Consider the following 14809-nt stretch of genomic DNA (forward strand, 5'->3'; position numbering starts at 1 on the left):
GGATCTTAGCTACGTCTAGTGTGGAAACTTGGAAGTCGTAAAGTATGGCTTCCTTGCTTGGTTTCGTACTCAACCCATGTATACCCGAGTTGGAGTGAAAAGAAGGGCAAAGATGTATGTATGTGTGGGGGGGTTCGGTGGTGGACAGTCTAAACGTGGTTTTTGTGTTTGTCAGCTTGATGCCAGGTATATTGGGTTAACTTCCTTTGGTGTTTTGGTGTGTAGTTCATGCCTTTTGTTCCATGATCAGACTTGGTGGATCTTAAGGACGATGTTCTTGACATTGAAGATGTCATTTTTATACTTATAGGATCAGTTAAAATAACGAAGTGCCAGTTCGAAATGTCCATGTGCGGATCGACAATGCCTTGATACATAAGTTTTGCAATAGATCGGGGTGGATTTCTCATGGAATATTGGGTGTACCCTGCTCACAGATACACTAACTAGGATTGGATTGTAGGTGGAACAGGTCAGAAAGAGGAGAGGTACAAGGTGTCTCTAGAGGGTGGGCGTCAAGCATTATGAGGGCGGTTGTGTGGATTGGTCTTAGTTGTGGTATGATGCTGTGGGAGTAGGGACCCAAAGGCGATGCCTAAGATGAAAGTTGCCTGGGCGTTACGAGGTCTTTGTTGTCTGCAGAAAATCGAAGCCCAGTAAGCAGTTTTGTTTGATCCGGTCTGATCTAGCTGGGTGTTTTTTTGTGTGAATGGAGCTATAGCTGCGTTAATAATTCCTGTCTGGCCTTTTTGTTTTCTCTTTTTTTCTCCATAAGTGACTGATATTTTGGGCGATGGCATCCAAGAAGCTGTCTGTCAACATATTTGAATCGCAATTAGAGATATTACGCTGTAGGTGAGGGCAGTATCTGTAAGTCTACAATGAGTTGCACTGCAGAATACGAGATGTGAGGGAGAGAAAACGAATGAGAAATTCATTGTCATGTGGAAAGGAAATATATGCGTATGGTAGATAATGAAGTGGAAAGGTCGATGTATTGACCTGGCTTATATCGGGAATATGGGAGGCACCTCTAGCAGTCTTTCGTAAAACTATTCTTCGATCTCGTCTACCGTTTCACCCTTTTATAACATGTCGAAAAGCCAGCCTAGCTCGCCGTTCACATAATCGAGTCGTCGTATTCGTCTACTTCGATGGCTTTAGGCAGATCCGCAAGAACCATCTCTTCTTCAGAACGAAAGGCCTGTCCAATTGTATCGCTTCCTTCAACGTGAAACGGTCCTCCAGGACGTCGAATTCAGACACTGCCTTTCTTCCTCCGGGATGGAGGGGAAAATCACTGTGTTGCTACATGCAGCCTATGACCAGGACGATCAATGCTTAGCCGGACCATAATCCAGCTCAAGCCTTAGGAAGCGTGACGCTGTGGTATCCGCCAACATAGTTGCTTTTCAGGAAAAAAAAAAACCCCCCAACCTTCCATGGGCCTGATGCAATATTGAACGACTACTGATGTATCGTACGCTAAGACGGCGTGCTATGTCCCAAGTGGCGATGGGGCAACAAGCAATAACGTCTCTGAGTACCCCAAAGGTCCGCAACATAACCCGTATGGCGAAGTAGGCCCTCTATCTGGCGGAAACTGCCCGACAATATCGTGCAAAAGTGACGTCCATCGTCCATCAGGACCGAGGTTACCATTGCAGTCAGGTGCACTTACAGAAACGAGTGAAAATGGAAGGAATCACCCCACTCGACACCATCATCCCTTCCCGTCACTCCTTCCTCAAGAATGATGTGACATGTCCCACTATCCAGAAAACGAGCCAAAAGAAGAGGGTTTTGTAGCCCTAAACGCCGGTCCCAGCGCTGCACTCTGCGGTGTCATGGGCAGAGGCGGGAGTGATTGCATCTCCATCTGCATTTGCTGCAACCTTCTCGCCGCCGGCGTTCCCGCTCGAACAGCGCTTCCACTTATGTCTCTTGTCCTGGGACTGATGCTTCTTTCCCGTGCTCTGTCGCGCTCTCTCATCCGCACCATAGGTTTATCCGGCCCCTGTGATTTGGTGATAGGCGGCACGACGGGCTGAACTTGCTGCTGCTGCTGCTGCTGCTGCTGTTGCTGCACATGTATCTGCCTCCTGACGATGACACTCAATTCGGCTGCGTCCTTGAGTCCTCGCGATATATTGCCAAGCTGTTTGAGTGTTTCCGGCGCAAGTGAAAGTGTCAAGTTGAGCTCTGTCGTTTTCGTTTTCGTTCCCTCCGCTGCCAAAGCCTTCGACTTCACTAACACCGTCTTCAACAGATCCCCAAAATCAGCCCAAGTGGTGTATAAACCCTCACATACATCCCAAAAAGAAACCGATGCCGATCCGTGGCCCGAACCACTCCGTGTCTGATTTCCTCGTGCACTGGATGGAGGGGAGAACAATGCCGGGTCGCCGACCCTCAAAGTGGACAATCTCTCCCGCAAAGCTTCCGTTTGTTTCTGCACTTTGACGCCACTGGTCAAGAGGACGGTCCAGGCCTTTGCCGCTTCCCTCAGTGTTGGACTAGAGTGGACCTGGTGATGGTAATGCGCGAACAAGGAGATCAGCGGTGGGATGGTGTGAAGGATCTGGGAGGTTGCCGACTTCAATTTCAAAAAAAGCACATCGAACGGCGCATCAGTCGGATCTGGTGCGGCATTGTTAGACATATAGGAAGGGGTGAGCGAGGAGAAAGATGGAAGAGGAAACGAGGTGGCAGTGGGAGGTGGCTCTGGAGTTATTGGTATTGGCTGAATATCCAGTTTCGCTACCCATGTCGGCGCTGTGGTGATGCCGGTGCTCTTTGCAGAGGTGAAAGTCGGAGCCGAATCCGTCGTTGCCACTGCTATTGCCCGTGTTGGAGCGCCCCCTGGCCCAGGATAAGGTAAGTCCGTCCTGACTTGCATGTTGACACCCCCTCGAGCAGACTCAAGGCCACCCGGGGGTTTGGGGCTTTCAAAAGACGATAATGGGGAATGGTTCCTCGTTGAACCTCTTCTAAACGGCGTTAGAATTGTGGACCATGGTGTCCGACGTCGGGGTTTAAGCGTCGCTGCCGCGTCAATGTCAGGCGCTGGAGGTGATCCCATGGTTGCGCGGAGCTCCATGATGCTGTGGTACACAAGCATGAGGAAGGTTCGAAGGTACCTCTCATCCCCAATATCCACGAACATGTCGATATAGCCACCAAGTTCACCACATATCTGGCTGTAGGCACTAACGAGGCTCGACAGCGCCTGCTGAAGAGACCATCGATTCGGACAGTCAACACCACGTGTGCCAGTCATGAGATCCAAAGCATGGATAGCTTGTTCCAGCTCGTGGAAGTGGAAACTGGCTTTCTCAAGGGCGGCTTCGAGGCTGGATCCAGCCCCATGGTTGACGACAAAATTCGACATGCTCTGAACAGCTGAATGGACTTGTGATATCGAGTAGAGAACACCGCGAGCGACCTCGCGGAGCGGATCACGGCTCTGAGAAGCATCTCGGCGCACCGGAAGGACTGCCAGTTCCCAGACGCTGGCGGGTGTTCCAAGTGTCGCGCTTTCTCGTCTGAAAGGGTTGGTGAACACCGGACTGTTTCCAACTCGACTTGCTCCACGAGATTGACTTCTGATGAATACCCTAGAGACCGGCTGAATCGTGTTCCCGGCAGCAATATTAGCCACAGGCCTTCCCTCCTCCGCCAAAGACATAGCCCGTACCAACTGAGTCCGAGTCACATGGGTCCCATTTGGCTTCAGACCTCGAGAGAATCTAGGAGGCACCGAACTGCTTCTCGACCCCGCACCCTTGGATCTTTGTAAGGCAAGGGGTATCAATCCCAGTTTTTTGTTGACCAAGGACGGGCTTTGGGATACGCCCCTGAAGTGCGATCTCTGGGGAATGGGCGGTGGTTTCGAATCCGCGGGGCGAACCACGGCAACCGTAGATGTTATTGTCGACGAAGAACTAACGCTGGCGCCATTGACACGGATAGGAAACCGCCCGTTGCCCGTTGCTCGTCTTTCCATTGGCCTGTGTGCCTTGGGATCTTCGGCCAGGTTAGCATCGCAATCGCCATTGCTCATTTCTCCAAGTCCATATCGTCGAGTAGAGGTAGGCACCAAAGGCTGCTGAGCTTCCGCGGAAAAGCCCGAAACACTCTCAGGCGAAATCACGATTGAGTCCGCCATCATTTCGTTCTCTTGTTCTGTTCGCGTTTATCCATGCAGTGATGACCGCTGGTTGAATCCAAATCCTTCCAGAAATGCTTGGAGGGAAAAACTCGCCGACGGAACCACGTCTATCCTTGCATGCTTTAATCCTTCCTAGGCGGAATTCAAGCCCCATTGATCCGACCTCACGATAGGCAGCCCGGCGGGAAATTATACCGTTATACATGGTACTTTCTCTTTCCTTCCTTTCTGCCCAACAATTTTTGGTACGCGCCAATGAAACATTTGGTTCCATCCTGTCACCCCTCCATCTTGTGGGATGGAACCGAGCCGTGTGGTCAGCTTCGGTATGGTGAGTCCCCTATAGGGCGGCAGCGGCTTGACAGCTGACAGTGGCATACGTATGCGGGAATCCATCAGATATAGTGTCTTAGGGTGACACAGTGACATTGCTTCTGCCCGTTGATCTTTTGTTTTTGTGCTTGATTGAGAGCCGTGGTTTGTGAGTAATCCAGATGCCAAACAACCGAGCCGAAAAAGTCTCACATTGGACGAACCAATCGCAAAGAAACATGTATAGGGAAAAACGGTGTGGCTGTGCAGTCGAGTACTGGTTTGTTTGTCAGCTCGAGACCTTGGGTCAACTCCCTAAGATGTTTTTATATCAAATTAATCAATTTTGTACCATGACCAAAGCGTGATCTTACCTTGAATATGCTCTTTCCGAGGTTTAATACGTCTATTGAATTTTGTTTCTAGCTTTTTGGACCATACCTGGCCATTTACTTTATGTCTGTGAGGTTTAGGAGAACTCGGGACGGATCATGCCCAGTAGACCAGAAGTACCAAGTTAACAAACAAACCGGCATTAGAATTGTAACTCGAAGATGATTATTCCAGCTGTTGGGTAGGTATGCACAGGCTGGTAGTACACGCAGAAGGCCTGACGTGGATAGAAGCATGATACAGAGCAAAAGAATGATATCCAAGAAAACGCACGCCCGTCTACCATGCATCCCAGCATGGTATCAATTATAGTAGTAAAAACGTACTTTCAGTTCACCAAATTGTTTAGTTGCGTCAACCCATCTTAGAGATCCTCCTCCACGCCATAACCTTCATTCTTCCCATCCTGAACAACCACCCACCCCTTTTCCTTTTCAGCCTGCTGCTGCTGCTGCTTCTCGCCCTCATCCTCGCCATCACTGCCACTTCCCTCATCATCACCGTCATCCTCAGGCTTCTCATGCTTCGGAGGATGATGAGGTTCATGAGGTCCACCGTGGTGCTCCTCCCACTCCCCCGGCAACCTAATCCCTTCCCACTCCTCTTTTGTCACCTTCTTCCACTCATCAACAGGGATCCAGCCGATATAAGCGCGATCGCCGAACCCGCCGATCCAGTACACGTGCGTCACCACCAGCCGGACAAAGTGCGACTCGTGGATCCGGTTGCCCGGGAGCCACCACTTGGCGTCCGGGTGGACCTTGGTGAAGCACGAGGCGAGTTGCGCGCCGATGGAACCTTCCTGGCTGCGGTCGTCGCCGCCTTCGATCTTTTCAACGTAGCCTAGGAGGGAGAAGCGTGGGAGGGCAGCGGGGGAGAAAGGGCGGCGGGGAGGAGGGGGAGGGTGATGAGGGCGTTTCTTTTTGTGGTCCTTGTGCTTTTTATCTTTATGGTGCTTTTCGTCTTTGTGATCCTTGTGATCTGTATGTTTTTTGTGGTCGTAGTCCTCGTCGTCGTCATCATCACCACCATGGTAAGGAGGCTTCTTGGGCCCATGTGGGGGAGGGCCATGAGGAGGCCAACGATGATGAGGAGGAGGAGGTGGAGGAGGGGTCCACTGCACTGCCAACGAAACATTACTACCGGCGGCAATGTTCTTGAACGAGGTCTCGATGCTGATGGCTAGTAGCGTCGGGTTGCCGACGTCGTTGGTTGCGTACTCGCAGTCGGAAATGTACTCCATCAAACCGTGGGGCATGCCGGCCACCTCAGCAGGTCGGTTCTCCTGCAACTTGGGGTTCTTCTTTTCTTCTTCGGTTATGATGGAATAGGAGTTGGAGGCCGGGAAGATGGTGGCCAGAGTGCCGAGGGGGGTGAGCGCGAGGATGCGCCGCGCCATGACGGCAGACTCGTACGAGGTTGGAATCCGCGGCCTGGATGGCTGCGATGGCTTGGACTCATGTTCACCCGGCACGGCGACGGCGGCCGCGGCGGTGAAGAGTGCGCTCAAGGCGATGGGCTTCATGGTGGGTGATGCTGGTGGTGGTGGCTGCCAAACAAGGGGCGCCGATGATAGCTCGAGGTTTCACAGTGTAAGTCCCGACTTTATATGGATCGGTGATGTGAAGCACTAATACCCGGGAGGATATAGGTCTAGATGGGAAGAGTTTAAAGAAAGAGCCAATTCTACCTACTCTTGAGGTATAAGTCCTGGTGTCGAACTGAAATATCAAGAGAGGAGGTCAACAAACGGGAGAAGCTCCAGTCCGATAGACTTCGGGGGGCCTGGATTTTGGGGGGGCGACCTCGTAGGGCCGTTAGTTGCGGGCCGCGTCTTCATTCCCCGCTTATTAAGTGCTCTGTGACGTGACTGGTCAGGTCTGAGCATGGTGGCCGGTGTAAGTGAGGTGGGAGTCGCCAGCACTCCAAACTTCAAAGGCCCTGCCAGGTCACTGTGAGGAATCAAATAAGTGTTGCCCGTGCCGTTGTTGCCGTACAACACACTCCCTCTGGAGGTCGATGTGTGTACACATGACTGGCGATAATCCGGATGCCAGAGTTCGTTTTGCTGTTTGTCGTGCCGACGAACAGATGCTGAAAGTATGTTTGAAATGTGACGCTTTTAAAAACGACACTCACTCACGATTACGAATACCACTCATGACAGGGCTGTCAGTGTTCTCTGCAGCCGAGAAATTGGGCCCATATTTCTCCCAAGAGGACGCGCAATCATGTGCCTGCTTGCTTCCCTTCAGCTGATAACGAAAACGATAAGAGTCCGCCAACTGCCAAGACGCCAAGATATGGCCCGCCACAGCAAACCTGCGCCTTCGCCACCTCACGTGAGCCACGAAAAATCGCTGTGCCGGAGAGGAGGCGAGAGCGCACGGTTTGAGCCCCAATGACGAGCCCCGCAGCTCCCACAATTAATCGCTAAATCCAGTCCGCCCAGGTCAGTATTCCTGCCAGTCTCGATTTTTGCTCCCCTTTTGACGGCAAGAGGCCTTACCACTTCGACAACCACAGCAGTCTTCTCGCGCCCACCGCAATAACCGAAAATGGGAAAGGTTCACGGAAGGTATGTTGTTTTGTTTGCAAGCCTTCATGCCGGTTTATCTGTTGATGTGATGATGAAGATGAATGAAAAACAGTGATGCTAACGATGACTGAACAGTTTGGCCCGTGCCGGTATGTTGCTCTCCCCGTGATGTTCATGCTGTCCCATCACCATCATCACCGCCATCACAACCCCGCCGATTATCATCAATAATGAAGACGACAATATCGCGAAGCACGAGATCGTGGATTTCGAATGATACGACCCCTGCCCACACCCAAACACCGAAGACAAAAAACCGATCTTGACAACCGAGGAGAACACCAAATCTGACGAATCCGCAATACAGGCAAGGTCAAGTCTCAGACCCCTAAGGTCGAGAAGCAGGAGAAGAAGAAGACTCCCAAGGGCCGCGCCAAGAAGAGACTCACTTACACTCGCCGTTTCGTCAACGTCACCATGACCGGCGGCAAGCGCAAGGTCAGTTAACTCGAACCGGCAGAGCAGTCTAGCCTGACAGATCTCGGGATCGCGAGAATCTCGAAAGCGGACATATAATCAGCAAACGGAACAAAACTGACATGATGGGCAAAACAGATGAACCCCAACCCCGGCTCTTAAATTACCCACAACCCGCAAACCATGAAGCTTCCGTCGCGATGACAACTTTCTTCTCTCCGGCGACAAAGTTAGCGAGCTAAAAGAATCCCATCAAACCCTTTTCTTTCCCCGCGTCACCACGATGAACGAACTTTTGACGATGACGAACAAACAACAAGACAACACCGGAGCGGACTGTACTGTGTGCTTGTATCTTTTTCTTGGGATTCCTGGAAACAGGGCGTTCCCAGGACTAAGGTTCGGGGAATGAGGGCGAAAAAAAAAAAGCAAGCAAACTTTTTTTCAGGGCGTCTGTGATTGGGATGGGATGCTGTGTTTCTGGGTGTGGTATGGGTGGACTTGAGTCTACGGACGCGAGTCTACTTGAAGGCCAACAATGTCTGAGAAAACGTAAAACAGAAATGCGATTTTCCAGGCAACACATGATTCTCGGTTCTTCGTGATTCTTTGAATGGGGATGTCAAAGATAAGCATGTACGCCCGTTGTTTTCGTTCCATCATCTCTGTAACATACAGGTAAGCCAACTCACGTTGGCCTTTTCAATTCGCCCATCAAAGATGAAAGAAGATTGAAAAGACAACAAGGTTCTCATTCACTGCAAATATGTTCTCCGGATCTACCAAACCCCGGACGACCATGACGTAGCTTTCGTACCCAAACATATTGAACCGAAGAGAAAACAGCCCACGAGATTCAGTTCTCGACTAAGCGTCGTTTCGCTCTAATATACACACATAGATGCCGAAACTTCGGAATACCAAATACTGTCATTGCGATGCTGACTGAATCTCCCCTTCACTCTACTGCATTTCCCTTTCCAAGATTTTTGATTAACCGCATTTCCGATATATGACTAACTGACTGTATGCGTACATCATACCGCTCTCTGCTTTGCATCCGAGGTATGTTCCTGCCCATGTCCTCCCGTGACATTGAATCATACCATGACTATACCACGACTATACTACAAACATACCACTTTCATCCTCCACCCACTCCCTCCACTCATTCCCTCAAACACCCCCCGCCTTCAAGCACTAGGCAGGCGTACCACTCCTCCCCCTCCTCTCGCGCTCAAACGTATCAATATACTCACTATGCAAATCCTTGACAGCCGGGATGATCAAGCTCTCAATCTCGATTTCCGGTTCGCCTTCGGGGAGAGACTTGGGGTCGAGCGGTTCGTCCTTGTCTGTTGTCGTTGTTGTTGTTGTTGTTACTGCTGCTGCTGGGTTGCCGGAAGAAGTAGAAGTAGAAGAAGAGCCGCCGACACGACGGTGCATGGGGACGCGGATCCACCTGTCTTTGCGGTTGGGTGCTACAAAGACTACTTCCCATTTGCGGGTGGAGCTGTTGGTTTCCGGGTTGGTTAGTTAGTTGATATAACAAGAGGGAGGAGGGGGGAGGGAGGAACGTGAACGATGTTAAGAAGGGGGGGGGGGGTGAGGGAGTACAAGGGGATGAATGATGAATGGGAAGGGGAGAACATAAGAGGCAAAAGAATGAGAAGAGAATTAGAAAAGAAGAAAAAACATACAGCAAATTTCCAATAACCAAATGATGCTGATACCTATTCAGCGAGTACTTGGCCTTCAGCGTCAAGATGCTTGGATCCGTCTCCAGCTTGAACGAGACAATCATGCCCTCAGGCGACCATCCCTCCACCAAGTTCTTGAGGAACTTGGGCACGGGATCAAGATCGACCACCAACCGCTTACTCCTAGGCACGGTGGGGGAAGAATCAAAGTTGTCAAAGGTCTCTTCATCCACCACTCCCGTCCCTCCCGATCCGTTCCTAGATCCAACAGAGCCACCAGAGGCAGGCGTAGCTCTGGCACTAGGGTTCGCACTGGGCGCAGCAGATGATGTGGCAGTAGAAGATGACAATTTCTTCTTCAGATCCGCCGCGTCCGTGCTCTGGATCTTGTGCTCCGACATGCGGTCTGGCGGCACGAAAAAGTCGCTAACGGCGGCCGCGAGATACAAGAGAGCGTTGGGGCCGAGCGGCTTCATCAGCTGGGCGATGGACCTCAGCTCGTGCAGATAGTCCGAGATGCTGAGGAAGGGGATGGCCAGCAGCATGTTGTTGTCGCGGGCGTCATGGTACTTGCGAAGGACTTGGAGCATTTTGCTGGCGTCCTTGTCGCGGGCAACGACAGAGCCGTCGGGCCCTTCGCGAAGAAAATCGAGGAAGCAATCCTTTGCGTGCGAGTAGTGGCGCGAGAAGGGCAGGAGGGAGAATTGTCGGTGAAGAAAGAGGACGGCGTAGCCGGCTTCGAGGAAGTATTCGGCGGATGTCTTGGGGTTGGTTGGTTAGACAGATCCTCTATAAAGGGGCGTTTTGATGAGGATGCCCCTGACATATAAGCAAGCAAGGAAGCAAGGAGGGAAAACTTACAGCTCCGCGAGTACCAGCTGAGAAGTTGTCAATGAAGCGCACAGTCTGCTTTTCTGTGGTATGTTAGCAACCTGACTCAGTCATCCATCTCCCTCTTATCACTGTTGTGCCATGACCTATATTCACTGCCTCACCCCTTTCCCATCCCAACTTTACCCCTTTTTCTCATTCCCCTTTTCCCCAGTTCCTCTTCCCCATTTACGCCCCTGACAACCTCCAGAAAACAAAAGGATAAAGAAAAAGAGAAAAACTCACCAAGCGGCACAGTAGTTCCACCACTGGTAATCAGCACCAACCTCCGCCCCTCTTTTGCATGGAAATCGATAAAGTCCTTGGCCTGCTTCACGTGCTTCTCAAGGTCCTTGGGCGGCGGGTTGGCAGAGAAGTAGTGGTCCTCGGCCAGAGTGGCCAGGTTGGGTGGTGGGGTCTCGCCGGGGATTTGGGACATCATTTTGTAGGTGTTTTCGTCTGAAGTTTCTGGTGGTGAAGGTGATGGAAAGATGATGCCCTGGTTTTAGTTTTGACGCTCTTCCGGTTGGTTTGCGTAATCACGTTGATGGTGGCTGTGCAGTTTGAGCGTGATGTGGTAGATGAAGTCTACTAAGTTCTCAAGAAGAACGGCGAGAGACCGTCTGCTGTGGTACGTTAGCTAGCTGACTTCAATATCTTCAAAGGAAGGTGGAATTGAAGTGAAGCCCAAGAGGTTGGTGATGAGCAGATGAGAACTAATTCAGTCCGTAGTTTCCATCGCCGTTTATGCCAAGACCCTTGAGTGGGAATGTAAAAACGGAACCTCGACCTGGTCCCCTATTCCTTCCTCCGCCATGACTCCATTGCGATACGTTCGTGAATACTTCACGCTATAAGACCCATGACCTTACATGTACCCGTATTCGGCTTGACCCGGATCGGGATCGCCCGAGAGCATCAGTGATGATCAATGGGGACCCTCATAGAGCCATCTTGTTTGGTGTTGGGTTTGGGCGGAGGAAGGATAGGTAAAGCCACTTGACTCGACTCAGTTGCAACTTAGAATGGCTTTGAAGTCTTGCATAGTGGTTTGAAGATGGTCGGTATATGACACTCCATTGATGTAGAAACTGGAAGGCTGATGTTGATGGACTGACTGACCTGGGTGATTGATGATAAAGATGAAACGTACTAGACTCAATCGTCTTGGTAATCCGTTGCGAAGCCCGGTTTATAAACTTGTCCCCTTAATTGACCGTGTAGACCCCAGTTATTTGTGATTATTGATCGTCTTGCTGAGCCTCTGCAGTGATGACTTGGAAGGAATCGGCAAGGGTATACAAAGTTTTGTCGAGAACGGCGAGGCAGAGGCGCGGCGAATTGGTTATGTTCGCCCTTCAACTTCGTTCCGTTCGGATCGTTATAAGGTCCAATTCGGGGATGTTGCGTCACCTCAGGTTTCGGAGGGTTGCCGGTGAGCTTTATATGTAAAGCTGTCGAAGTAGAGTAGTGCCCTGTGATGTCGTGTGGGTGGTGTGAGGTACCGGAGTTCAATCGACGTCGTTGGGATCCCGGCGTGGCGGGGCACTCTCTACATATGGGTTTGGTGGGATATTGCGGGGAAGCTCCCCCAAATTGTCGGCGCCCCCCTTGGAGCATTCTAGCGGATTTACGGAGCATCTCAGGCTCAACCATCTGGCACCGGCGACCGGACCACTACGAATGAACGGGAGTGAATTCGACCATTCCAGCCATTCGCCCCTGGATCGACGTTGGGTTACACGGGGGTGACAACGAACGATGTTTTCCCAGTGTGTCTGATTTTTATCCATATGGAGATTCACTATCATCACGATCACGGACCTAAACTAGGACAACGGGTGACTTGAAGAATGGTGTTGAACCTGCCTCGAGCCTGCCTATCCTAACAAAAAGCGTTCCTAAGTGTCTCCTCCAGGGCACCGATCTATAACGCTTCTCTAAACCTCTACCTAGTAATAATGATGAGTTGAGATAAACTGTACTACTTAGTACACGAAGAGATCGAAAAGAAGACAGCGGGTCAACAACCCTACAACCAGCCTACAAATCGACAAGCACAACAAAATAAACAAGACAAAGGACCCCCTTTTTTTAATGTCTCAACGCCGTCCGTCTAAGATGCATTTTGCCGCCATCATTTCTCTTTCAAAACAACATGAAAAAGGGGGACTCCCTTCATTCTCCTGAAACGCCAAACGCTCTCTGTCCATCACGCAACCCGGTCTGTTCTTTTTCTTTTACCTCAAGGCATTAAAACCACTTCTTGCTGGTGGATCTCTTTTGCTGCGCACTCTTCATCGAGTTGATCCTCCTCAACCTCTCACGGTTGCTGGGATCAAGCAAGACATCGGTGCTCTCGTCACGGAACCAGTGGTTGGGGGCGTTGCGGTTGTGCAAATCGCCCATCTTGACACGCTGCACTTTGCGGAGCTTGACAAGGCCGTACCAGCAGACAATCAGCGAGGCGACCGTCGAGACCGAGGTGACCATGGCAAATCCCCAGTTGGTTTCCTCTATGAAATTCTCCAGGTTCATGCCGTACCAAGACGCCAAGAAGGTGCCCATTGCGAGGCCGAGAGTGCCCACGCTGAACTTGAGATCGAGCAACATGAGCGAGTTACGGTTGGCGTCAAGAATGGCGCGGATACTGTGGTAATTGGTTAGCTGTGTTTCTCGCAGGTTCCAAAAATGATGTAAAAAAAAAACTCACATTTCCTCCGTGTTCCTGATGCTCGAGACAAGGTTACTCGCTTCCTCCACAACTTCGTCGCAAATCTTGTTGTAAGACTCCAACAAAAGCTCGATTTCAGTGTGGTCATCCTCGCCTCTGTAGAGATCATGCGTCTTCTCAGTCAAGTACATGGACGCAAGATCATCATCGGCCTCAAGCAGCTCCTCGATGGCATCACGCACAAGCTTAGCCTTTTGCTCGAAAGTGCTAACCCTCTTGGACAAGACCAGCAATACCCTCAGCTTCTCGCGGTCGATATCGTCTTCGAGCTCGCTGAGAATGCGAATCACAGGGTCGCGGACGGCTTCGAAGTCAGCCTCCAGCTCGGAAGTGACCGACATTAGCACGGCTTCGAGAGCGCGGAATTCGTAGGGCAGACTGTTGGCTCCGGACGACTGCTTCTGCTGCAGTTTGCCTTGTAGATCGTACATGAAGGCCGACTGGGGGTAGGAACTCTTGGAACCGTAGACGTCGAACAGAAGGACGCAATCGTGTTTAATCAGGACCTTCAAGTGTAGCAGGTTGAGCAGAATCGCCGAGGGACGGATGAGGATGTGGGGAAGGTTGGACGAATCGATCTTGCGAAGATCGCGAGGCAAAAGACCGTACTGTTGTATTTTGACTGGTCAGCAATGTTATCACAGCATCGCTTCATGTGTGTCAGATCACGTACCTTTGCAATAAGCTCACTCTTTTTGAGCTCACCGTCCACCATAACAACGTTGCCGTTCTCGTCCACTTCGGTACACCTCAGTCTGGGATCCATTGCAGCCTTTGCGGTCAAAGCCCTGCGCTGGAAGATAGAACCAGACTCTTCCTCGAGTGCTACTCTTATGTCGTCATCGTTCAGCCGGGTGTCTGGTGGTCCCTTCTTTTCGCCATTGCCGAACAGCCACTCTCTGAGTTTGGGCCTCTTGGAGTCACAGTCAGAGGACTGGTTTGACGAGAAGCGCAACGAGCCGGCCGGCGGTGGGAGTGCGAGGAGGGACTTTGTGGTGCGCTGTTTTCGAAGCGACTTGGGGAGAATGGCCTCGAGGTCGACAAGACCGGCGCGCAACTGGGTGCGCTTGGGCGGGGTTGCTGTACTCAGCGATCTCGTTGTCGTCGAGGAAGAAGGCTGTCTTGGTGGTCTGGTTGAACCGCCTGCGGTACAGCCATGGCGACACTGGAGAGCTGGATGCCGCTCAGCCGCAGCGCGACATGTTGGCGCAAACGAGAGCCCTTCGGACTGGGCGCGAAGATACCGAAGGAGACTCCGTGATGGCGCTGCTGGCCTCAATGCCGGCGGCATTGCAGCATAAAAAAGGTCGTCGTAGACTGATTGACAATACTTTACTTAGTCTTCTCCTCTCGATCGCAAAAAAAAAGTGGAAGAAGAAAGGCGCGCGAATCAAACAGAGAGAGTGATTCGCGGTGTTTGTAAGGCCTTCCTGCCTTTCCAAAAAGATGGCCGCAACGCACGTCGCCAAATCCCAGTTCGATGTTGTGCCTGCAGAAAAGTTAAAGCTTTCGACGGATGGAACCACGCCGCGTCGTGGTGCTAATAAACAGCATTGGCGGGAAAACCTCGTTGTAGGAGGGGTGCTCCAAGTGCCGGCGGGAGTGAATGCATC

The 14809-nt window shown here is 51.3% G+C and overlaps 5 protein-coding genes across 7 annotated transcripts; 1 reads left to right on the plus strand and 4 right to left on the minus strand.

Annotated features, from left to right (window-relative positions):
* Nucleotides 1-1002: 1002 nt before the first annotated feature.
* On the minus strand, nt 1003-4610 carry NCU09087 (hypothetical protein). Its single transcript, XM_959811.2, has 2 exons — nt 3698-4610; nt 1003-3628 (listed from the first exon to the last, which is right to left on the minus strand). Exons 1-2 carry the CDS (start codon nt 4169-4171, stop codon nt 1772-1774), a joined length of 2331 nt encoding a protein of 776 aa, XP_964904.2. The 5' UTR covers nt 4172-4610; the 3' UTR covers nt 1003-1771.
* Nucleotides 4611-4874: 264 nt separating this feature from the next.
* NCU09088 (hypothetical protein) lies at nt 4875-7026 on the minus strand. Its single transcript, XM_959812.2, has one exon. It carries the CDS (start codon nt 6399-6401, stop codon nt 5241-5243), a length of 1161 nt encoding a protein of 386 aa, XP_964905.1. The 5' UTR covers nt 6402-7026; the 3' UTR covers nt 4875-5240.
* Nucleotides 7027-7305: 279 nt separating this feature from the next.
* Nucleotides 7306-8848, plus strand: NCU09089. Of its 2 annotated transcripts, XM_011394928.1 has the most exons (5): nt 7309-7328; nt 7403-7454; nt 7551-7564; nt 7783-7913; nt 8031-8798. In XM_011394928.1, the coding sequence occupies exons 2-5, from the start codon at nt 7435-7437 to the stop codon at nt 8052-8054; spliced, it is 189 nt and encodes a 62-aa protein (XP_011393230.1). In that variant the 5' UTR covers nt 7309-7328; nt 7403-7434; the 3' UTR covers nt 8055-8798. The 2 variants fall into 2 exon arrangements, with proteins under 2 accessions (XP_011393231.1, XP_011393230.1); XM_011394929.1 differs by having other exon boundaries at nt 7306-7454; nt 8031-8848.
* Nucleotides 8849-8863: 15 nt separating this feature from the next.
* On the minus strand, nt 8864-12009 carry NCU09090. 2 transcript variants are annotated; one of them, XM_011394930.1, is made up of 5 exons: nt 11585-12009; nt 10709-11085; nt 10454-10506; nt 9593-10353; nt 8864-9405 (listed from the first exon to the last, which is right to left on the minus strand). In XM_011394930.1, the coding sequence occupies exons 2-5, from the start codon at nt 10902-10904 to the stop codon at nt 9093-9095; spliced, it is 1323 nt and encodes a 440-aa protein (XP_011393232.1). In that variant the 5' UTR covers nt 10905-11085; nt 11585-12009; the 3' UTR covers nt 8864-9092. The 2 variants fall into 2 exon arrangements, with proteins under 2 accessions (XP_011393232.1, XP_011393233.1); XM_011394931.1 differs by having other exon boundaries at nt 10709-11088.
* Nucleotides 12010-12300: 291 nt separating this feature from the next.
* NCU09091 (mitochondrial inner membrane magnesium transporter mrs2) lies at nt 12301-14654 on the minus strand. Its single transcript, XM_959815.2, has 3 exons — nt 13870-14654; nt 13176-13804; nt 12301-13112 (listed from the first exon to the last, which is right to left on the minus strand). Exons 1-3 carry the CDS (start codon nt 14485-14487, stop codon nt 12716-12718), a joined length of 1644 nt encoding a protein of 547 aa, XP_964908.1. The 5' UTR covers nt 14488-14654; the 3' UTR covers nt 12301-12715.
* Between the last annotated feature and the right edge of the window lie 155 nt (nt 14655-14809).

This window comes from Neurospora crassa, linkage group I (genome assembly GCF_000182925.2).
Source record: "Neurospora crassa OR74A linkage group I, whole genome shotgun sequence".
Taxonomy (NCBI): Eukaryota; Fungi; Ascomycota; class Sordariomycetes; order Sordariales; family Sordariaceae; genus Neurospora; species Neurospora crassa.